Raw genomic sequence first — 24,067 nt, forward strand, 5'->3', positions numbered from 1 at the left:
GTCGTGCAGACCTGTACCTCGCACAACAATGAGTCCTGGCCTACTTACCGATAGTGTCAGCCCTTCAGCATCATAGCTTGGATTGGGACTAGGTAAGAAGACCTACAAATATGTTAGGTTTAGTCAAGATCCTGCTTATGATGGCGTTTGCTGCTGAAGCCCTCTCCTGTTCGGAATTTGTGGTGCCCAGTTAGTCGTTTAAAAGAAAAGACTCCTAGAGAACAAATGTTCTCTTCCTTACCAGTTCTAAAAAAGACCCCAAACCCCGATACCTGTTTATTATATTTCAGATGCTTCAGTAATGTTAATAAGAATAGTGATTAAGGCACGTTGGCTGAAATTCAGGACAGGGGACAACAGGGTTCAAATCCAGGCTTCAGGTGTTTTTTTTTTTTACTTGATTAGAAAATAGAAATACAATCTGTGAGATGGCAATAAACTGTTTTAATGAGTACAAATCTATGTTCTCATAAGTGCTATTGGACTTCGACACATCCAAGCAGCTGGTTCTTTCTTATTTTATTTTTTTTACTAATCACAAATCGCAGAACGCAAAAACTTTTCATGTTGCATTATCTGTTATCTTCAGTTTGATTTTTTTTTTGGGCTGCTCTGAGAATCTTCACAAAAATAATGGCAGTAAGACATCTACAGAAATGATCATCTTCAACTAATATCTGGACACCTTTCTGGTGACACAACAGTCTGATGGGTTCTCTCCAGTGAGGCCCAGGCTGTTCCCTGAAAAGAGTCCTGGTACCGGCAGCCTGGCAGAATCAGCAGGAAACCTCAATCAACTGGTCTGCATAATATGTTCAACATTTTCCGAATTAGGGGGGAAATTGAGCCTTTAAAAAAAAAAAAAAAAAAAAAAAAAGGATATCAGATATCCACTTAAACAAACAAACTGGGTATTTTGGTGAAGCTGTGAAAGTGCTTAGCACGATGACTACTTGCAAATTGCTACTGAAGTGGCCAGAAGCAGTCGCCTTACAAGAGTAAATTTATAGATTTCTGTGAAGCAGGACACTTGACATGGTCATAATTCTGCCTATTCACACTTCATAGTCTATAATGGTGTAAATGTCCAGAGAGAACCTAGACAAGGGAATCCCTTGGACTTTTAAATCCCATTGTAATTACCATATGTGCAAGCAGGGATTGGGAACGCATTTGGAAGTTGTGCTTTAATATACATCAGTTTTTTCTCCTCTGTCCATATATATGGGCAGAGGAGCAGAGGTCTCTGTCCTCAAAGTACAGGGAATTGCTAGTGGTCTGGAAGGCCCACCATAGGACTAACGAAAATATCTACAGAGTTGTTCATTCTTTTAGACAACGCGTCTCATCTGGACCAACTATGAGGCATCAGAAGCTCTCTTGCGGAGTCTCCTAGCAAAAATATTCCGTTGAGCTGAAGAGAATTTCTTTTTGTTGTTTACAGCTCATTAGAAAAGGGAGGCGAATACGGTTGTGTGTTTGCCCACAACTAAAGCCAGGGTAAATGGTCTCTGAGTGAAGACATATTTATATGGCTTATTGATTTCGCCTTTCTGGTCCGTAAGAGCTTGGTTTACTTTTCTAATGTCATTCGCAGTGAGAACCGCTAAACCTCCAAACTAACAAGATTCTCCCGTTTTGAGGGACCTGTGTTGCATCCGGAAAGTAAAAATGAAAGATAGAAAAACCTCCATCTGTCGGCCTGGATGTTTAACAGAATATTTCATTAACAAAAAGGGACTTGGAGTTTCATATCCCCATCAATGTGTTTGAACTAGCCCTTGCTCTGTGGGCAGAATATATCCAGGGCTTACTGGTATGCATTTAGTTGGCCAATACAAAGACTGTCGCTTACATAAACTATTGTATAAAACGCTGAAGATTATGCTGTTTATGTTCTATATTTCAGCTGTCTTTATCTGGAATGGAAAATAATGAACCAGACATCCTTCACCTCTACATCCTGGACCTGCAATAGTGGTTGCTTCACAGCATGATCTTTTTCATGGAGCTGGTGTCATTAAGGTCTGACGGGCATTGACCTCATAACATCGTGAGCCTATGGCATAATAACAGTCTACTGCGCTCAAACATGTGACCCTCTGGCAACATTTATTAATGCTTTAGGTTTTCTTTAACCGTTTCTACTGATCTATTTTTGTCCACATCAGTGCTGCTTCTGCAGGTTTTTTTGGAAACTCAAACAGGACACCATTCAAGCTATTGTTGCACCAGAGAGACCCAGATGTGTGTGTGTGTTTGGTACTCTGATCACATCAACCTGTTAGTCGGTGGTTTTCGGAACTTTTCAGTTCAGCCAGAGTCAGTTAGCCTGCCACAAAATGCTCTTTTTTTTTTTTCTTCACCTGATGGTCCTTATTCGATCTTTCAGGCTAGCGTATGTCTGTAGTATACCATTTATTTTTGCCCAATGTGTTTGTCTGCTCATTGTGTTGTTTATTCCTGATTTTAGGAATAGACAACATAATTTTAGCAGGGGTGTCTAGATTTAGGAGGAGAATTGTTCAAGTTTCAGTTTATGTTTAAAATTCCTACCTTCCATTGGTCATCATTTTATTTCGGACATCTAAGAAAATGATTTAATGGAAAGTGGAAAAAAATTCTTGTTTTCTCCACTAGCCAATAATTTGCATGGTCCAATTTCCCACTGCACAATACCCCACGTCCGTGGATATCCAAAGTTTACTGTGAAATTAATTGATGCTACAAAGAAGATGGGTACAGCCTTTTCATCATTCACAGACTAATTGGTTGTAACCTTTCCAACCTGAACAATCCTGAAATCCTGGAAAAAGGCTCAGTGAGGGACTGTTCTTCAGGAGTTGTGATGGCTCTGGCTATATTGTGGTGGTGCTAGGAGGGGAATCTTGAGTAAACTGACAGAAGCAGGGCTGCTAAAAGTAAAAATGGACCCATGAATTTTCATTGGAATGTAATTCCCTTTTAAAAGTGAATTCATAACAGAAACTCTTATAGCATTCGTGTGGCTTGCGGTTTTACTATTGTTGGTGTGACAAAACGAGTTTGATAACACCCTAACCGGCCTGTCCCTCGTTTTTCACAAAATTTGCATTCTAGCATGTACTTTATAGTCCTTGCTTTTGTTCCCCAGCTCGACAGAATACAACTGCAGTGTCTAATTACATGTGGATAAGGGGACATTGTAGCTCATTGTTAATATGTATATTGTTGCTGTGGCAGTGAGGTGGTTGTTCATTGTCCTGAAAGTGAAGCCAGGTGGGTTATGAGTAGGGATCAGGTTGTAAGATACTGGTAGGGGAAGGCTAATTAGTATCCATTGTACTCACAAGACGACTACAGACGTTTGGTCTACAGTTTGGCAGGAGAATTTTGGTTGAAGTACAGCTCATCTTCACTCCCCTCTCCAACCCCCTAGTCCAGGACTCGCCAATATTTCTCAAGGAGAGACTCTGGTTTGCCCAGGGAGGGGAAAGCACACTGGAAATTTGACCCTAGATATAAGGAGCCACTCCAGGAGAGGAGGTGATGTTCATGCTGGGAATTGATGGCTGGAAGCTGCAGGGTGGTTGATCTTTGCATTGCCTTTCTCTACCAGTGAAATACATCGGCAGATCCATGGGTCATTAAGTCCGGACAGCCAGGTGACTGTAACTTCGTAAACGAGTGGGGTTAGGGACATATGTGGTGAACCTGTCTGGCATTTATTTACTGTGTGTACATAATATTCTACTGATTGTTTTTGTTACTATAAATGTACTGTTGTACTTTTCTAACTGCATATGCCTGAGTGACAAATAAGAACCTTAGAAAGGTACTGGTTAGGCTTCCCTGGCCTCTAAAGGGACCTGTGGGCGGCCAGCAAGAGTGAAGTGGGTAGAATTGGGCCAGAAAACCCGGTATCTTCACAGTTGAGAAAAGACAAGTTCCATGAAATAACACAGTACCTATTTCGATACTTTCAAACCATAAAAGTATGTTCATGCCTGAAGTGTAAGTATTGTTGATATGCAGAGCATGTTCTTGCTTCTTACAGGTAGGTGCTCTTGCAGTGAGCAGAAAGCAGGAGGACAATCCATACGATGGGGAGCTCACATTCTTGGGTAGAGTTATAGCGCAGTTACCTGTTGACCTACAGCTCGGAAAACTCATTGTTCTTGGACATGTGTTTGGCTGTCTGGACGAATGTCTTATTATTGGTACGAGTCTTATGTGCAGTGTTTTTAAATGCCTTTTATCTTCCATTAAATCTGTTAATCATCTTTTTGTTTTTTTGCACAGCTGCAGCTCTATCACTCAGGAACTTTTTTGCGATGCCCTTTAGACAGCACCTCGACGGATATAGGTACATTTTTTTTCATCATTATTTTAGCATCGTTAATCTTTGTGTTGCTAATGTAATCTTTATTATCTTCTATATTCCAGGAGCAAGCTGAGTTATGCTGGCCACAGCAGAAGTGACTGCATTGCACTTGTTGATGCCTTCCGGGTACATTTAATATGTTATATTTTTAATTAAAGTCATTGTTTGTAATAGTTGTACAGTAAAATGTTTTTTTGTTCTGTCTTTCCAGTTTTGGAAAGATTGCAAGGAGAGAGGTGATCTTAGACTACCCAAGGTGTGTAAACCGAGGACTGCATGACATGTTTATCTACCACCCTTTAATGTGTCTGGTTACCCACCTACATTTTATTCCAAGTACCCCCTGATATGTACAAACGGATTCCAGACAACTGTTTTAAAAAATATTTTGTATAAACTTTATGAATCATTAATAAAGTTTACGGATTCAAGCTCTTCCTCCATTGACAGCCTGGAAACTTCTGCTTTTTTGATGCCTGCTGTAGCTGTGAGGTTTTTCTATGGCTGTGAATGCCAGCCACTTTGCTGTACTGTACTTTTATTTTTTCCTTTACTGAAATCAGCATCCCTTGGCCACAGCTGGGGATGTCCTGACGACAGCCAACTTACAGCGTGGTAGCGCCTCTTGGGTGGGGGAACCCTCTCCCTGCTACCCATAGTTAGTGACTGAGAGTCACATACCTCCTGGACCATTGGGTCAGTAGGTCAGGCTGGAGTATTGTCATTAGATAAGTGACTCCTGAGTCTTTCAGCTCCAGCGCCAGCTAGGGAGGAGAGGGTTGGAGATCAGGGGGGGGGGGGCTCTTGGTCCTGGTAGCCCCACACTATGCACAGGGTAGTGTTGAAGGGGTCCGGTTACAGCGGCTGTATTAGTGCTGGGCTTGCGGGGAGGGATCAGGGGTGCTGTTCCTATCCAGCAACTCCTCCCTGGCAGGACTTCCCCTTTGCATTAGGATCCTGGGAAATATGGGCTTTACTTTATAGACAGTTTAATTTGCACAATGCCATTCAAGCATGTTTCAGAACAAGCTAGTTTCAAAATGGAACAAGTCTCACAATCTGTTCACCAGCCGGTCTCGGACTGTCTGCAACGGTGCGTCTATTGCTTTGCTGATGGCTGAGAGGTGCAGACCTCAACAGGTGTCACCCGTTCACCATCTGGCACTTGACGATGGGGACAACAGATGTCAGACTTTGATATGGTGGGCCACTGTGGTTCAATGGTACCAGGCTCTCTAAACCATGGAAGAGTCAAATCTCCCTGTTAAAGGTGCTGAAACTCAGGGTGGTTATAGTCTGAGGGCGCCAGTTCTTCTGAGAAAGGGGCCATTAAGATTGTCCGAAGATAACGTGGCCATAGCATAGCTGAATCACCAGGGTGGCACCATGAATGCCTCAGTCATGAGAGTAACCAGTGGGTTATGCAATGGGCAGAACAAAATATTCCTCCCATGTCTGTGGTTTTCGTCTCGGGGTAGAAATCTGGGAAGCAGATTTCACAGCAGACAAATTCTTCACCCTGAGGAGCTGTCCTTTAATCTGGATATCTTCCAGCAGATTGTGGACAGGTGTTGACATGACAGCATCACAGTTGAACTTGTCCACAAGAGATGCTGTCTAGTGTCTAATTAGACCATTTACAAGTAGACTCTGTAATTTGCCAGGGTTGCATTTTTTTGCAGGACATACTGTTCCTGTAAATGTGAGGGTGCATTTCACTAGATTGGCGAGTGCTTCTTGGGCGGTACAGGGCCTTGGATGAACAATTGTTCCAGGCAGCTAACTGATCTTTGGTGCACACCTTCACAAAGCTCTGCGGATTGAGTGCTTTTGCATCTGAAGAGGCCAGTTTTGTATGCAAGGTGCTGCGCACTACTACTTCTACAGGTACCCTACCTTTGATGACCACTTTGGGTTGTCTCATTGTTCTAGTTTCCTCAATTAGGATGAATGAGAAAATTTAGATTTTTGTACTTAAGTTAATTCCTTTTCTCTGAATCAAATGAATGACACTAGACGCCCTAACTTTACATTATTTTCTTATTTCTCTGCTTTTTCGCTATTATCCTTGTTTGGATTCTTTTTGTCGTTGAATGTTTCCCCCCCCCCCCCCCCCCCCCTTTCTCTCCCTCACAGTTTCACTATTGTAGAGAACAATAAACATAAACATGTTAGTCACGACCAAAAGAAATTTAGGTTGATTACCAAAGCCTTTGTCTCGGTTTGGTTATTGACCGACCACATTGATTGTTCCCCAATCATCTCTGCTCTTCACTTGACTGCCAGATTCCTTGATCACTCCAATGTAGGCAAATTAAACATTCATTCAGTTTTGAACAATCAAACTCAAAACCAGACTATTATGTGTGGTGAGCTGAAGTTAAACATGTGCCCATGTCTCTGTTTTAGCGTTGAGGGAAAAAAGTCCCTTTTTTGAAACAATGAAGATTGTTATAACTCACGTGGTGTTATTCATTTATCAGGTTACATTGTATTAACCACTTGAAACATAGATTTAGGCTATTGTATCAAAATGCAATAACTAAACCGGATGATTTTTTGGTGCATGTTCTTTAGGAGGAAATGGAATGGGGCAAAGCGAATTACTTTCAGATAAAACGAATACGAGAGGTGAGTGTGAATCTACAATTATGTAAAACAATGCATGTGGTGACTGTTTCACTGTGCTCCTGTGTGTAACGTGGTCCTTTCCGGTGGTCTGGGCTGGAAGCCAACGACCTGGCTTGTGACAAAGACAAAATGGTAGAAAATCAGAAGAGACTGAAATAGATTACCCCTAGCTATTAAGATGATTTACAAATTAAATAATAGTCATCAAGATAGAAATAAGCAACATATAATATGTATAATTTGTGTATCCACAGAAATATCAGCGTATGCTAGATCTATCAGAGTGCTGGTATGGTCTTAGGCTTTTTGCAAACTTGCAATGTAGAGGGGGTACTTTTCCTTACATGGCTGTGCCCGCAATAATGTGTTGTACGAGAGGATTACCATACCTGAAGATGATTTCCAGGAGGGCTCTGGGAAGGGATAATGTGATTATAGGGAAGGGAAGCCATCCAAAAGCGACTGTACGAAATGGGGAAATGTGGGCTTCTGTGTGTTATTTTTGTGCTACAGACAATATGCCAAAAGATTATTATATTTATTATTCACATGTATTTATATAGCTCCAGTATACTCATTAGCTCTATGCAGTTGAGGTCAAACAGTAATAAAATAAGACTGGGTATATACACAGATTTAGGAAAACTAATGCACAGTAAAAAGATGCTGTCGCCTTTAGTAAGAAATCAGATGTTTGACTTAATTTTAAAGTGCTTTAGAAAGAATACAGGATCTGATTGACAGCATGGGGTAAATGTATCATACACCGGTTTTGGGGTATGATACATTTACTCCCATATCTTCCTAAGCACCGGTTTTCGTAAATGCACCTTTATCAGCTACTTTGTGTCATGCAGCCCTGACCTCGCGTATAGTCACATAAGTGGAGAGATCACTGCTTTCATGCTATGAGCATTCCAATGATCTGATTGGCTATGATGTGACATTCTGATCTGAATACATTGGAACGAACTGGAGATGAAATACAATAAGGTGGTCAGACCCTCATCAAATCTACATTACAAATGACTGGTCACATGGGCATTTAAACAATGTTTTTATGCTCAAGGGCCATCTTTTATTAGGAATTCCTAAAATCTTGCTTTATCATTTTATTTAAGGGGAGATGTTTTTGATTTATTTTTGTTCTCTTTAGGTGGCTGCTTTATATGATGAGCTTAGGAAGCGCATTACCCATTTCAACATGCATGTTACTCAGCAGCCACCGATTGATGACGTGTACAGACACCAGCAGCGTTTCATCCTGCAGGTATACAGTTATACACTTACATCGATGAAATGTTGACTTATTTAGCACTTGCATTTGTTGGTACATTAAAGCTATTAAGCAAGCACCCAGTATCTGTTTCTAGTAAATTATTGACCTTTGTATAACAAAACAGATCACTTGGTTCATAGCTTTATACTGTTTTTGTTTTTTTGTTTGTTTTTTTTTTGAATGTTGACTGATAAATGTACAATTCATAGTAGTCATTAGCCCACTGACAACTTGGTATGTAAAGTTCCATCAAGTTGATTGTATTTTAAAGTGTTACTTTTTCACAAATCAATACACATGTATAACCACCCGTTCCTTTTTTTGGCAGCATATTAGAATAAATATCCTATTTTTAGGGGCTTTATTAAGCTGAAAGGGGAAAAGTATTAAAACTACCTTTTCATTTTTTCTTTACCCCTTTTTACCTTGTTTATTTCCTGCCATTTAGATAGCTAGTTTACACATTTATAGGAATACCAGATACGGTCTAATGCAGCTGTAGGTCCCCGAAACAAAGATCTAGATTTTACTTTTCAAACCAATTTATTTTACCTTGTAGATATACGGTGTAGTTGCCTACTCTCCCGGAATGCCTGGGAGACTCCCAAGTTTTTGGGGTCATTCTCTCGGAAGAGCAGGGCAACTACCCGAATCCTGCCCGCTTCATTGGTGAAGTGGGAGGGGGCAGGGTTAATTGTCGTCCTGCATCGGCCCCTGCTGTAATAGGCCGAAATTTGTATTCTATAGCATGGTGCTTGGCCTAATGTTGCTATTAGTGTAGCGCCACACCCAAGACATGGCCAACTTTGGAGATCTCCCAGAGGGGTGAGCTCTAAAGTTGACAAGGGCCAAGAGTGGGAAAATAAAAATGGGGGATTTTGGACCACTTGCAAAATGTGTCAATGTTACACAGGATTAAGGGGCCTGGAGAAAAGACGGGTTGTGTTTTTTTTGTTTTTTTTCCTTGACCTGGAGGCAGTCACTAACACTTCTTCCATCAGTAGAAGGAGAGGCCCCCTGATGGTGGTCTGAAAGCATATCGCACTGTTTGTAGTAACATCTTGTAGTGCACTATGGGGGGTATTCAATTGTCAGCGTTAACGGGAAAAAACGAGCGCTCAAAAAATATTACCGTTTATACGGTAATATTGCGCGAGAAAAGCGTTAATACGGTAGTTTACTCACGGAATTTCAGCTCGCCACTCGGAGCGGCGAGCTGAAATTGAGCGGGTAATTACCGTATTAACGCTAAGATTTTTTGAGCGCTCGTTTTTCCCCGTTAACGCTAACAATTGAATACCCCCCTTTGTGCTTCATTTATGATCTTTGAGCAGAGCTTACACGGTTTATAATGATCATTCTCTTCGAATAATGTGTTTTGTGTGTGTCTGATATTTGTCAGGTTGTAATGGCTGGAGCTTTCTACCCAAATTATTTCACTTTTGGACAATCAGATGAAAATACTGCTATACGTGAGCTGGGAGGCAAAGATCCCAAAGCTACGGTTGTGGTATGTACATTACTCAGCGTAAGTGTAGTTATATCTTGGAGGTCTGTTTTTCTGTGCATGTGACATCTAATTCCAAACTACGTTTTCAATTTAATGTTAATTTTTTTGACACGTTAAATTAGTCTCATTTCTTTTTCTTGACTCTATAAATAACTGGGAATTTATTTATGCTCAACTTCTTCAGAGTGAAGAATGAAGGGGATTTGTCCTGCACATGCAGATAAAATGCCAAGAACGAGTCCCAGTCTTTCTTAGCACATAGGGTGGGGGGACAGGGGAAGAGTCGGCACCAAATGACATCCTCATGTCGGTATGTGAAAGATATGGGGAAGGGGTAAGATCTCCCCCATCCTGGATTCAATAAACACAGGGTGCCCCCATTTGTGGTAGATTTGTCGATTTGTAAAAAATGGACTAAACATATTATTCCTACACATTATACACATCTCATTTAAGACCGTGCAACCTAGCAAAAAGGTCTTTGCATTTTCAAGTACAGGTTTTATAATGTGTTGTAGAATCCTTTTTTATTTGCTGTTTTTTTAATGGTGGATTGACACCAAAGCCAGAACCACAAACTGTTTCTTGGTGTTCCGGAATTTTTTTTTAGTTTATTCTCTTTCAATTCCATTTTTTTTGTGTGGCTATTTTGGGTACATTTTCTCTTCTGTTTCAGGAAGGCATAGACAAACTTATGGTATTTTCTAAACTTTCAAAATCCTAAAATATGTGTGTAAGTACTGCACAAACATTATTGATATTGGATTGTGATCAGCCCCAACAGTGCCAAAATAGGCTCCGCACCAGGGATGTGAAAAGCTTGGGTGGGGAAGGTATTAAAGAGGGCTGTCATTTCTGAGAGTACTTTTCACATAGAGCCACGTGCATTGGGTGTGACCTACAGAGAGCTAGTCTCCTCTGCTCCCTCCGCTCAAAAGAGTGCACCGCTGTGGAGATACCGTGCACACACATGGGAGCCTTCATCGTACATCACAGCTTATTCTGCAATTGTTTAGAATAAACATGTAATAGCTTAGTTTAATGAATGGAAATATTTTCTCTAGGTTTGTCTATTTTTATTTACTCAGTCTACATTTAATTTTACTATATACACAATGTAACCCCACAGAACATGTGTTGGCTCCAGGAGAAATACATCATAAACATCATTAGACCTGTTTATTGTGCTGTATTCCACAGCTCTCAGTACGATATTATCTGTGAGCAGTATAGTACAAAGACCAGTGAAAGCAAAGTCTGGTTGCGATGGATGATGGCAACTATGTGTTGTATACAACTTGGTATAGAAAAACAATTTGGTACAGTGAGAAACAAGGCAGAATAGAAATGAAAAAATACTGTTTATTAATTTGCCTAATTTATTTTAATTTTATGTTTAGCTGAAGAATGTTCCACCCTATGGATTTCTGTACCACAAGCAGATACAGTCTCTCTTCAGGCAGTGTGGTCAAGTGAAGTCTATATTATTTGATGGGTCAAGGTGAGTACTGCAGTATGGAAACACAATTTTTTCCCCCCTCCTTCAATGCATTTGCTACAAAAATAATATTCAGTTTTTTTAAGGAAACTGTTGTCAAGGTTATTCTTCTAATGCGTTCCTAAATATATACCATGACTAAATAGGTTCTGGAATCTGTATGATGGCTCTTATGATTGCTGTTGAACCTGCAATTTGGCCCCAAAGTGTTGATTGCCATTGTCATGGGGCCCAATGAGAGGTGTTTTACAATTGAATGTATTTATTGCATATGTCACTATTGGCACCCACAGACAGGTTGCACAAACATGCTAAACATTTATTCACTCACAAACTGCTCTTTTCCAGTAGGGCAGGTAAAGTTTCTGAATACACTTGTTAAAGGTAAATATTTAGGCAGTTAGCCTAAAACAGTTGAAATAGTGTACATACTTTTATAAACGGCTATAACATTCCTAAGGGAAGCAGAAGAACCAGACCAATTTGGGAATAACTTTTTTTTTTTTTCTTCTATTTTTATTTTTTTAATGTATGTAGGCAAATATTTTAGATTTTGTTTTTCCAAGATCGTTAGGGTTTTATATAAAAGTGGATTGATTCTTTGCATTGTTTTCTTGCCAGAGCTTTTGTAGAGTTTTCTCGGAACCCCACGGAAAGGTTTAAGACTCTTACAGCCGTTCACCTGGCACTTAAGACTGCACAGCTGAAAGTTCCACTTGCCCTTAATGTCCATTCTGTTGAGACCATTGAAGAGAATTCTAAAGAAGATGTTAATATTGTAAAATTAACCAGGTAATATGCATTTCTGTTCCCACCCCCCACTTTTACGTGGTGTTTCTTGCAGTATTGGCATCTACAATTAAAAATCTATTTTGCAAGTTTGTTTGTGTTTGTTATCCTGGTAAGATGCAGTCATTACCGTAGGTTTATATAGATGAGCATCAGGAGAGCTCATAATATCTGTTTCAAGGATTCGCTCATCAATTATTTTGTTTGCCCCGCAAGCCTGTTTGCTGCTACTGTTCAGATGTTAAAAAAGGTATGAAATGATTATCCCAATTACTGCTGCAGAATTTTATTTTACTGTTATAAAATGTACAGTAATTCCTAATTTAATCTGAATCAGTTATTCTTTTACACCTTAAATTAGACTTATACATCCATTTTTATAAACCTATGTGTTGTATACAGTGTAGTAATGTATAGAAAGTAACTAATATTTTCCTCTGTTGCAGAGTTATTGTTGACTTTCACAAGCAGACTGTAGAACCAGTACATGTTTCCCAGACTATTAAAGAACAGTCAGAAACCATATCAGGACTCATTTTGTCTGTTAGCGTTACAGAGGTACGTCCTGACATCCATTTAATGCATGTTGTACATAAAAATGAAAGCAGGAGGACACAGTAGACGAGCTAGCTGGATCATCTGGGAGGGAGAGTGAATTGGTCCCTTGCCCTGATTGGCTGGGCAACCTGTCTGTCAGACTACTGTCTCCATTCAGTAATAGTTGGTTGTTAAACTTGCCTTTTTTCCCTCCTCTATTTAAGGTGGTTGAAGTTGGCCATTTCTGGGGTTACCGGATTGATAAAAGAAACTTGGATGTTCTAGGACACTTAGCCACAGAAATCAATCGCGATGTTCTGATGCCATTGTCAAGGCGTCCTCATCCAGATCTAGTCTGCCTGGCACCGTTTAACAATATCGACACTCCACAGTACTACCGAGCCCAAATACTGTACATTTCTGGAGAAAAGGCTGTGGTAAGTTTGACGCAACAGCCAGTGAGACATTGTACATATATTGGATCTTCAGATTCAACATGTTTATGTGCATTATATATAACCGCTCTTAAGGAACAGAAATATCTCTGTGGCCCTTTACAGTAGTCTGCCTTTCTTGAAAAGGGCCACTTGTAAGATAATGTGCTGGTTGTCTGATCTGTTAAGTGAATGAACTTGGGGAGAATGGATTTATATTGGACCACCTACTATACCGCGACACCTCTGCCCCCCCACCTTAATGGCAGGTAAGAGAAATATGTGATGCTATGCTCCATTGTTTAAAAGTGTTTTTTTATTAATGAGAAGCTTTAATTAAAAGCAACTAGAATCGTACCAGAAAAACAAATGTATATGTACAGCAGCCCTTGGTAGTTGTCACCTTGTCTGTTTATCTTTGTGTTTGGTCCTTGGGAGAATACATTTATCTGATGAGTAAGTGCATTCATTTTTTTGGTACAAGTCTAGTTTTATTTGAAGATGCTCATGAATACGGTGGCTCAGTGGTTAGCACTTCTGTCTTACAGCACTGGGGTCATAAGTTCGATTCCCGACCATGGCCTTATCTGTGTGGCGTTTGTATGTTCTCCCCGTTTTTGTGTGGGTTTCTTCTGGGTGCTCCGGTTTCCTCCCACAATCCAAAAACATACTGGTAGGTTAATTAGCTGCTATCAAAAATTGACCCTAGTGTGTATGTTAGGTAATATAGACTGTAAGCCCCAATGGGGCAGGGACTGATCTGAGTGAGTTCTCTGTACAGCTCTGCAGAATTAGTGGTGCTATATAAATGATGATTAAAAACATTTCTCTTTCATCCAGTCTGGGGGACACTGATTACCATGGGTTGTGGAGGGAGCTTGGGGAATTGGCACCTTACTAGTTAATTTTTAGTACTGCCGACAGACCCCTCCCCTCTACAATCCCCCTGCCCCCTCTTGTTCAGTTTTTTTTAAGTGCCCACGGAGTTGGGCAGCTTTTTAGTATTTAATGTAATTTTTTTATTTTTATTTTATTTTATTCTTTGAACTTTTTTTACAAGTGGCAGTGCTGGGGTGTGATCTACTATAGAGAACACACTCACAGCTGAGCAGCGCAGGGACTCCCCTGTCAGATGAGAGCCAGCGGCTCTCACTGACAGGGACAGGAGAGAATGGGTGCCTGAATTAGGAGTGACAAGCGGTCTCACGGACCGCTGTCACTCCTGGAGCCTCCCCGATAACCGGCGCTGCCACTGCAGGCATAGAGCGCCGGTTATCGATTATTTAATATGCCGGCGGCCATCTTGGATCGGGACAGAGCGGTGTTACGGAGGAGAGGAGAAGGGGGCTATACCAGGATCCCCCCTCATACATAGGAAGGGGCATTGGGTATCATCCGCTGCGGAGACCTCAACCCTGGAGGTCTCCACTACTCTGCCACATAACCATTTTTATTTTATTTTTTATATTTTATACGGACCACAGAATCAGCTGCAGAGACAGCATTACTGAAGGGGGGAGCTAAGACATAGAGCTCCCCCTTCCCTCCAGAGAGAGATGGTTTATCCCAGTCTTCTGGCGCCAAGGAGAAGCCCGGGAAGAGAGAACAGATCTGAGGGAGCAGGCACCAGGATACTGCTGTTGGACTTCTCCCCTGTTTGGCCTATGGGCTATGTATCTGATTTACTTAAAAACATATTCTGTATTGCTGTGTACAAAGTGGGCTAGTAGGGGTTATACTATAGTTCACCTACTTGCTTAAGTATTATTTGTGTTTAAGATAATTACAAGTACAACTTTTATATCTAGATTAGTTGATTACTTGTAGTTTACACTTTTCTCTCCACACATTTATACCTCTCTCTCTACTCGGCTAAATGTAACAATTTAAGTCTGTGTTTGGTGTGCCTTCCTTTATTAAGAAATGACAAATAAGAAAAAGGGCCCTATTGCTAAATATTTTACATGTTCTAAATGTAGTGTAAAATTACCTTGTGGGCAGAAGGACCCGTTGGCGCTCTGCTCTGTCTGCGAGGCAGGGGTCCCCCCTGCGCAAACCCAGCATATTTCAGCCCCACTGACGGAGGAACCGGCTTGGGTGACCTCCCTGACACAGTCGGTTTCCTCTTTAGCACAGATGGTTTTTCAATCCAATCAATTGCTATCTAGTGTGGCAACTTCGGTGGCTAATAATACTAGTACTCAGTTGGGCCTCCCTGTTACCACAGGTTCTATTGGAACGTCTATACCAGGACCTTCCTCTTTTCATACAGACCAAGCCCCTGTTCCCACAGAACCGGCATGGTCTGCAGCATTTATAAAGGGTTTGGATAAACTAAACCAGTTACTTGAATCCCCAAACATTCCGCCTGCTAAAAGAAGGAGGCCTAGATCTGATAATCCCCTTATGGTCCTTTCAGACTCTGAGGAGTTTTCAGAGGAAGAGGGGGAAATTAATTCTGATTCTGACCAGGTTCAAACTTTGGGACAGGAAGAGGGCTCTAAAAGCCAATTTATTAATGATTTGGTTTTAGCAGTGAGACAAGCGTTGGACCTCCCAGAACCGGAGCATCCTACTCCTAGAGACAGAAGTCTCTTTAAGAAGGCCAAAAGAAAGGCTATTCGTTTTCCCCCTTCAAAGAGCTTAAGGATATTGCAGAAGGAGCCTGGAAACAGCCTGATAAAAGGTTCTCTGTTCCCAAAAGGTTCTCTTCCTTGTATCCATTGCAGGAGGAAGATGTGGTTCGCTGGGAGAGTATTCCAAAAGTGGATATTCCAATAGCCCGATTGGCCAAGCACACTTTACTCCCAGCTCCAGGTTCTGCATCTCTGCAGGACGTCAATTACCGCAGAGTGGAATCCCAGCTGAAATCTATATTTGCGGCTGCGGGTTCTTCCTTTAGGCCCACATTTGCTTCAGCTTGGGTTGCTAGAGCTATGGAAGCATGGGCAGACCAGCTGGCAGAGGCCTTACAGGACTCTGATTTACTTCCCCTGGCTTTGCATTTGAAGGAGGCATCGGGGTACCTTTTATGAGGCGGCCCAGAACATTCAGGCTGCATCTATTTCAGCAAGAAGAACGTTATGGCTGAAATCCTGGGAAGGAGATGCGGAATCAAAAAAGTCAGTGGAAACCATTCCTTTTTCTGCAGCAGGTTTGTTCGGCCCGGAATTGGATACCTTGATCTCACAGGCAACGGGGGGCAAAAGCACTTCCTTGCCGGTATTCCCTAGCAGGAGCCGAAACCCTCGGGTCAGCTCCTTTCGTCAGCCCTTTCGGGGACCTCCTTGCCTAGAGGACAGTCCTTTAGAGGCAGACAGCCCAATTCTCGAGGCTCCTCTGCCAGGGGGAGATCCTCGTTTGCAGCTAGGCGCCAGGCCTCCAAGAGCCAGGAGAAGCATGCGTCCTGACGACCACTCTGTTCTCCTGGAGGGGGCGCCAGTGGGGGGACGTCTCTCTTTGTTTCAAGAACAGTGGGCAGCGTCCTCCCAAGATCCTTGGATTCGGGGCATTATATCAGAGCGGTACAGGATAGACCTGCTGGGCCCGGTTCCACATCGCTTCTTCATGACTCCGCTCCCCCAAGATCCATCAAGAAGGCAGGCGATACAGGATTGTGTCGCCTCTCATCTTTCTCAAAAAGTTATCTGCAGGGTCCCAGATTACCAGAAGGGACAGGGGTTTTATTCAAACCTGTTTCTGGTCAAGAAGCCGGACGGCTCCTTTCGTCCCATTCTAAACTTAAAGGGCCTCAATGTGCACTTACGGGTGGACAAATTTCGGATGGAATCCCTAAGGTCGGTGATAAACGGCTTAGAGAAGGATCAGTTTATGGCGTCCATAGACATAAGACGCATACCTCCACATTCCCATTTGGATCCACCATCAGTCCCTCCTAAGATTCTTGGTGGGATCCTTCCACTATCAGTTTCGGACCCTCTCCTTCGGCCTCTCAACAGCGCCGAGGGTTTTCACAAAGATCATGTTAGTAATGGCAGCATGTCTTCACCTTCAGGGAGTTCAGGTCGTACCTTATTTGGACGACTTGCTCATCAAATCCTCCACAGAAAATTGCTTACGTCATCACTTATCCCTCACCTTGGCGGTTCTCGAGGGCCATGGATGGCTAATAAATTTAAAGAAATCCCCGATGGTTCTGTGTCAACGCATGGTTTTCCTAGGGCTCATTATGGACACCAGCCAGCAAAGGGTGTTCCCCCTGTCGAGAAGATCAGTTCAATTCAGAGTATAACAACTCAGGTCTTGTCTTCTCCCAGCCCCTCAATTCACTTGTGCATGCGGCTGCTGGGAAAGATGGTGGCCTCCTTCGAGACTATCCCCTTCGGTCGAGCCCATTCTTGATGTTTTCAGTGGGATCTATTGACAAAATGGTCAGGATCCCACCTACGCTTGGATCTTCAGAGGATCTCTCTATCTCCGAGGACGAGAGAATCGCTTCAGTGGTGGCTGATTCAGGATCACATGACAGTGGGCAGGTCCTTCGCTCCATGGCCATGGATCATAGCTACGACGGACGCCAGCCTGAATGGTTGGGGGGCGGTAATCCTGCACCTCCGGCTCCAGGGGCTTTGGTTGGTTCAGGAATCAGCCCTGTCAATAAACGTGCTGGAGTTGAAGGCTATTCTTTTGGCCCTCCGGGGGGCCCAGTCTCTCCTCCAGGGCTACCCAGTCAGAGTTCAGTCCGACAATGCCACGGCTGTGGCATATGTCAACAGGCAAGGAGGAACCAGGAGTGCTGCAGCTCGAATTTTGGTTTGGGCAGAACAATATGTTCCAGCAATATCGGCAGTATACATTCCAGGAATAATAAATTGGGAGGCGGACTACCTAAGTCGAAACCAGATGATGGCGGGGGGAGTGGTCACTCCATCCGGAAGTTTTCCAGTCTCTGGTTCAGAGGTGGGGTCTTCCGGACATAGATCTCATGGCCTCCAGACACAACAGAAAGGTTCACAGGTTTTGCGCAAGGGCAAGAGACCACTTAGCGGTGGCAGTGGTTATGACAATGTCATGGGAGTTCAGGTTGGGATACCTGTTTACTCCGATTCCCATGCTTCCTCGCGTACTCAGACGAGTAAGGCAAGGCGGTGTGCCAGTAATTCTCATAGCTCCCTCATGACCGCGCCGAGTCTGGTATGCGGACATAATCTCTATGGCGGAAGGACAGGGTTTCCGTCTTTCGTCTAGAGACGACCTTCTTCTGCAAGGTCCCTTCCGTCACCAGAATTTACCTCCGCTCAGTTTAACGGCATGGCTGTTGAAGCCAGCCTCTGGAGGGCTAGAGGTTTTTCCTCCAGCGTAGTGAACACTATGACGCGAGCCAGAAAGCCAGTTTCAGCTCACATCTATCACCCGATTTTGGAGAGCCTACATCAGATGGTGCGAAAATAGGACATGTCACTCGTCCTCCTTTCGTCTCCCTCGCTTGTTGCCGTTCCTTCAGGATGGCCTAGAAGCAGGGCTTCGGTTAGGTTCCCTAAAAGTCCAGGTATCGGCACTTTCAGTATTTTTTCACCTGAAATTAGCGGATTTACCAGATATTAGGACTTTCCTCCAGGGAGTCTTGCATATTCAGCCTCCCTATGTTCCGCCTACAGCACCGTGGGATCTCAACCTGGTACTGGATATGCTTAAAGGGCCTCCTTTTGAGCCATTACTTGTGGCAGATTTGAAGTGGTTGACCTGGAAGGTCCTTTTTCTTTTGGCTATTGCATCTGCACGTAGGGTTTCAGAATTAGGAGCTCTGTCCTGTAGGGAACCATATTTGGTTTTCCACGAGGACAGAGCGGTGTTAAGAACCCTCCCTTCCTTCGTTCCAAAAGTAGTTTCGGCTTTCCATCTTAACCAGGAAATTGTAGTTCCGGTCTTCTCATCTACTTCCTATTCGAATCATCAGTCTATGGAAAAGTTAGATGTGGTTAGGGCTCTCCGCATTTATGTCAAAAGAACTTCTCAGATTAGGCGTACTGATTCTCTGTTTGTCCTTTATGATGCTAATAAGAGAGGCTGGCCAGCCTCAAAACAGTCCATTGCAAGATGGATTACGTCAAGCATCAAGCAAGCTTACATGAAGACTAACCGTCCTGTGCCGGAGATACTTACGGCCCATTCCACCAGATCGGTAGGGGCGTCGTGGGCAGCGAGAAATGGGGCTTCTGCAGACCAGCTTTGCAGGGCAGCCACCTGGTCCTCTGTCCACACCTTTACAAAATGTTACCAGTTTAATGTATTTGCATCTGCGGATGCAAATTTCGCTCGTAGTGCTTTACTAGTGGGGCTTTCAGAGTAGTCCCACCCTTAGGGGGCTGCTTTAGAACGTCCCCATGGTAAGCAGTGTCCCCCAGACTGGATGAAAGAGAAAAGAGGATTTATGTACTTACGTTAAATCCGTTTCTCTGATTACGTCTGGGGGACACTGCGATCCCTCCCTTCTGCTTTTCTTCTGTGTGCTCTTGTTTGACTGGCCTTTTCTCCTTGGGCTTTTTAATTAACTGAACAAGAGGGGGCAGGGGGATTGTAGAGGGGAAGGGTCTGTTGGCAGTACTAGAAGTTAACTAGTTAGGTGCCAACTTCCCCAAGCTCCCTCCATAACCCATGGTAAGCAGTGTCCCCCAGACGGAATCGGAGAAACGGATTTAACGTAGGTACATAAATCCTCTTTTACAATATGGAGCGGCCCCTTTCCAGTTTATTTCATATCATCCCTAGCCCATGAGGATTTGGGGAGGCAGCAGACGACTAGTCTTGATGTGGAGAACAGAAGTATATGTGCTGATTTGTGCATGGAGACTGTATGTCTTAAAGGAGTGTGTGCATGTAGGTGGATATTGAAATATAGACTTGTATTTCTAGCTCCATAGTTATTGAAGATGTCTGTCCTCATTTTGTTGAAACAGTGGATGTAAGTGAAGTCTCCCCCAATTAATCAAATCTTATATTCACTAAATAAACCCACCTTGTCACTAAAGCGGGCTGAGGATGAGAGAGGGTGACTGGATTATTATTTTATTTGACCTCACTTGTAGGAGTTTAAGCAAGATTCAGTTGCTGTCACTTCAACGTCATGTGTGTTTGAAAATTGATTATAAGCACCGGCCAATAGGGCCATCTGCACTCATCTTCCGATATTCACTTTTATATAACATACCTTGTAATCCTAGATCATTATCAAACACCAGAGTCATTTTCTGGACATGTTACAGTATCAGGCCAATTGCCTGGTATTGGCTGATATCCCAGCTTGTGTAACCAGCGTAATGTGACCGGTCCTCTTACAATCTCTGCAGTAGAGGAATTCGCTGTAAATGTATCATCTGTATAATCTATAATAATGTTTATCTGATAAATATCTAACATTTTCCATTCTCACGGGAACATACAGTACACATTTCTGTAAAAATATTTGTATGTCATTTTTGTTTTCAAGGTTTTCTTTGTGGATTATGGTAACCAGATAAAAGTTGAACTGAATCTTTTAAGGGAAATTCCCAGTCATCTTCTGGATCTTCCGTTTCAGGTACAAAAAAAACCAAACACTTTGGGGCATTTTCAATTGACGGCGGGATCGCGGAAAATCCCGTGCTCCAAAAATATTACCGTTAAAAAGGTAATATCTCGCAGAATATCAGGGAGCTGCGAGCTGAAATCCAGCGAGTAAATTACCGTATTAACGGTATTCTCGTGCAGGATTACCGTATTAACGGTAATATTTTTGGAGCGTGGTATTTTCGGCGATCCCGTCGTCATTTGAATATGCCCCTTTATATCTTTATTTTTATTTTATTTTTTTTATTTTTATTTTCTGATGCATGACATGTATAGATCATTTCTGTTGAACAGTTAAAAAAAAATGCTATGAGTTATTCCTCAGGGAAACATGTTTTTCCAAACAGACCTTAGTATGTGTGGCTTCTATAACAAATCTGAGTTTTTTCACTAATGTTTTATAACCTCATAGGTAGCTTTTGACGTATATGGTCTCTTTGCGGTGTCTTGTTTATACCATCTCTATTCCATGAATAGTCAGTGTTCATTTTATAGTATATTGGTTACCTTTACTGAGAATGTTGTGGATTCCATGACCGGAAACCGTTGCTGTCCCTGTGATGCAAACTCTTGTACATTGAAATTAGTAGCATTCTGAAGAATTCTGACGTCCCCTTCTGTGTAATTAGATACTGTTCTCGGCAGCTACCTATTATGGCCCCCCCCCCATTAATTTTAATCGTCATTTTCCAACTGATGATTAAGTTACTACTGCTGCTGGAGCCCTGATAACCTGTGAGACTCTTTCAACTCTCTGGCTATAAAGGTTCAGCTGCAACGTGCTCAGGCTTTGTACTATGAACGTTCAGATTATCTTCTGAGCAGCAAGTGTCTGGACATTCCTGTGGTCATACTAGTTGGGAAGAAGACCGCTTTCTGTGTTTTTTTGTTTTTTCTTAAGAAATCCATAAGTATTGGTCTCCTGTGGCTACTTGAGCATTTGGTTTAAAAATAACCTTTTCAAACATGTTGGCATTATTTTCTGATTTCCATTTCCTACTTTTGACGTTTTGTTACCCTCAGAATGAGTCGTCTTGATTTGCAATCTAGGTTCATTCTAGAAGTTACATAAATTGGTCATACAGTATAGACACAGACAAGATTTGCCGGTTCCCTTAATCAACTCTTCTCTACGCCAGGTACTGTTACACACTGACAAGGGAAGAGTTCACCATTCAGTTATGCTTCTTTCTCTTTCATCCTATCTGGGGGACACTGCTACCATGGGTTGTGAGAGTGTGTTGGCACTTAACAGGTTAACTTGTTAATGTATCAAAGATGACAATCCCCTCACCTATTCAACTCCCTGTAGCCTCTTCAGTCTTGGTTAAGTGCCCAAGGGAGTTGGGCTTACTTTATTGCTAGGAAGAATTTTTTTCCCTTATTTTTACTTTATCTTAAGTTTTTCTTCTTTGCAGCAGTGTGCTCTGTTTTGCTAATACAGAGCACACTTATTCAGCCAGAGAGAGCTGACGGCTCTCACTAAACAATATCGGAAAGTTATTACTGTCACTTAAATCTCAGCGCTGACAAGCAGCTTATAGCCGCTGTCATGCTGACACAGGGCCACTATCTGTGCTGCCGAAAATGGCAAAGAGCGCTTCTAATGGGATCGCCTGGGGCCGTCATCTTGGAATGTACCAAGTCCCCTCCTCAGCAAAGGAGGGGTAAGGCACTTGTTCAGCAACATAACTAGGAGTTTATTTAGAAGCGACTGCTGCATATTATAGATGGAAAACTGCTAAACAGGCTATCTCAGCCGGCATGCGATACTGGTCCTACGATGAGGGATCCCGGATCGGGACTTAATGGCATCTCGCCACAGCAGGAAAGTACCACCGTTCTGCTCAAGGGCAAGAGACCGCTTGGCAGTGGAAATCGAGTTAATGACGATGCCATGGGACTTCAGGTTGGGGTACCTTTTTTCTCTCATTCCTGTGTATTCCTGCATCCTTCGAAGAGTAAAGAAAGGGGTGTTCCCAGTCATACTAGTGGCTCCCGCTTGGCCATGGTGCGTTTGGTACTCGGAAATTCTGTGGCTAGCGGTAGGTCCGGGTCTGAAGTTACCTGTTTGAGAAGACCTTCAGCAAGGTCCATTCAGACATCATGACTTTCCTCTGCTCACCTTAGCGGCATGGCTGTTGACGCCAACCTGTGGAGGTCCAGAGGTTTCTCTCCACGAATAGTGAACACCCTCCTTCGGGCTAGAAAACCAGTTTCGACTTGTATTTACCATCCCATCTGGTGAACCTACATTAGATTGTGTGAGAGCCGACCATGCCACACGGTTGCCTTTCGTTTTCCACGTTTTCTCGCTTTTCTCCTGGATGGCCGGGATTCAGGATTTCAGGACCTTCTTCCAAGGAGTCCTGCATATCCAACCTCCATATGTTCCACCCACTGCATCCTGGGATCCTAACCTGGTGCTTAATATGCTTCAAGGGCCTCCTTTTTTTTTTTTTTTTTTTTTTTAACTCTTTATTTAAAGAGGAACCAACAGAAAAAGATACAATCAACACCAATGACATGAAAATATTAACATTCAAAATGTCTCCTCTATGTTTTATATTTTTATATGGGGAGGGGGAGAAAGAAAGAGTGGGGGGTAGGAAGGCACAAATTATGTTAACAATATAGCTAATAAATAAATAAGCAAACAAACTTGGAACATTGCTAGAGAAAGCTAAACCACACACTTATATAGACTACCAAAGAGAAAACTGGTATACAAACATTTCTCACCAGCAGCGCACCATATCGAGCCCAGGGGATCCGGAGGCGGCCCAAGAGCTACATTCCGTCTGCAAGAGGGGGAGCCGTATTGGATAGGCAGCTACGGCTTTCTAATAAATACCACGGGGCCCACACCCTGTCGAAATTATGTGATTTATCATGAAGGTAGCACGTTATACTCTCCATGCTTGCGACATGTCTTATGTAAGACCGTAACTCCTGCATAGAGGAAGCCCTAGGGTCTTTCCAGTGCTTTGCTATTAAGGATTTAGCAGCTGCCAAGATATGGGATATAAGCTTATTTGAAGGCCCGCTCTCATCAGGTATAGGGCGAGAGAGAAGGAATGACCAGGGGTCCAAACTTATCTGTTGTTCTGACACAGAGTTTGAGTGTGAGAACCATGTTCCAGAAAGGAACTATGCGAGGGCAGGTCCACCATATGTGTAACATCGTACCTCTCTGGCCACATTCCCGCCAGCAGCTCGGAGTGGTCGTAGGAAACATTCGAGATAGCCTATCAGGAGTATAGTACCACCTATAGTACACTTTATAGGCTGTTTCCTTAATTTAGTGTAGAGATCGAGCTCTTGGCAATCCTCTCCTTTGACCTCCTCCCAGCATAAGTCGTTTGGAGGAGGACCCAGGTCCCTCTCCCATTCCCGATCATGTCGGCCTGGAGCATCGAAAGTGTAGTCTATGAGCCAGTTGTATATCTGGGAGATCATC

General features: G+C 42.8%; 1 protein-coding gene across 2 annotated transcripts in view; it reads left to right on the top strand.

Annotated features, from left to right (window-relative positions):
• The window catches only part of TDRD9 (tudor domain containing 9), a 92,611-nt gene that overhangs the window by 46,655 nt on the left and 21,889 nt on the right, over positions 1 to 24,067 (top strand). For both annotated transcript variants that reach the window (XM_075192676.1, XM_075192677.1), the window contains exons 16-27: positions 4,037 to 4,199; positions 4,282 to 4,345; positions 4,426 to 4,489; positions 4,575 to 4,619; positions 6,941 to 6,994; positions 8,151 to 8,264; positions 9,676 to 9,783; positions 11,184 to 11,284; positions 11,903 to 12,073; positions 12,517 to 12,628; positions 12,832 to 13,044; positions 20,489 to 20,578. In XM_075192676.1, coding sequence (XP_075048777.1) covers positions 4,037 to 4,199; positions 4,282 to 4,345; positions 4,426 to 4,489; positions 4,575 to 4,619; positions 6,941 to 6,994; positions 8,151 to 8,264; positions 9,676 to 9,783; positions 11,184 to 11,284; positions 11,903 to 12,073; positions 12,517 to 12,628; positions 12,832 to 13,044; positions 20,489 to 20,578 — 1,299 coding nt within the window. The remainder of the gene's footprint in view (positions 1 to 4,036; positions 4,200 to 4,281; positions 4,346 to 4,425; positions 4,490 to 4,574; positions 4,620 to 6,940; positions 6,995 to 8,150; positions 8,265 to 9,675; positions 9,784 to 11,183; positions 11,285 to 11,902; positions 12,074 to 12,516; positions 12,629 to 12,831; positions 13,045 to 20,488; positions 20,579 to 24,067) is intronic.

This window comes from Mixophyes fleayi, chromosome 12 (assembly GCF_038048845.1).
Source record: "Mixophyes fleayi isolate aMixFle1 chromosome 12, aMixFle1.hap1, whole genome shotgun sequence".
Classification (NCBI taxonomy): Eukaryota; Metazoa; Chordata; class Amphibia; order Anura; family Limnodynastidae; genus Mixophyes; species Mixophyes fleayi.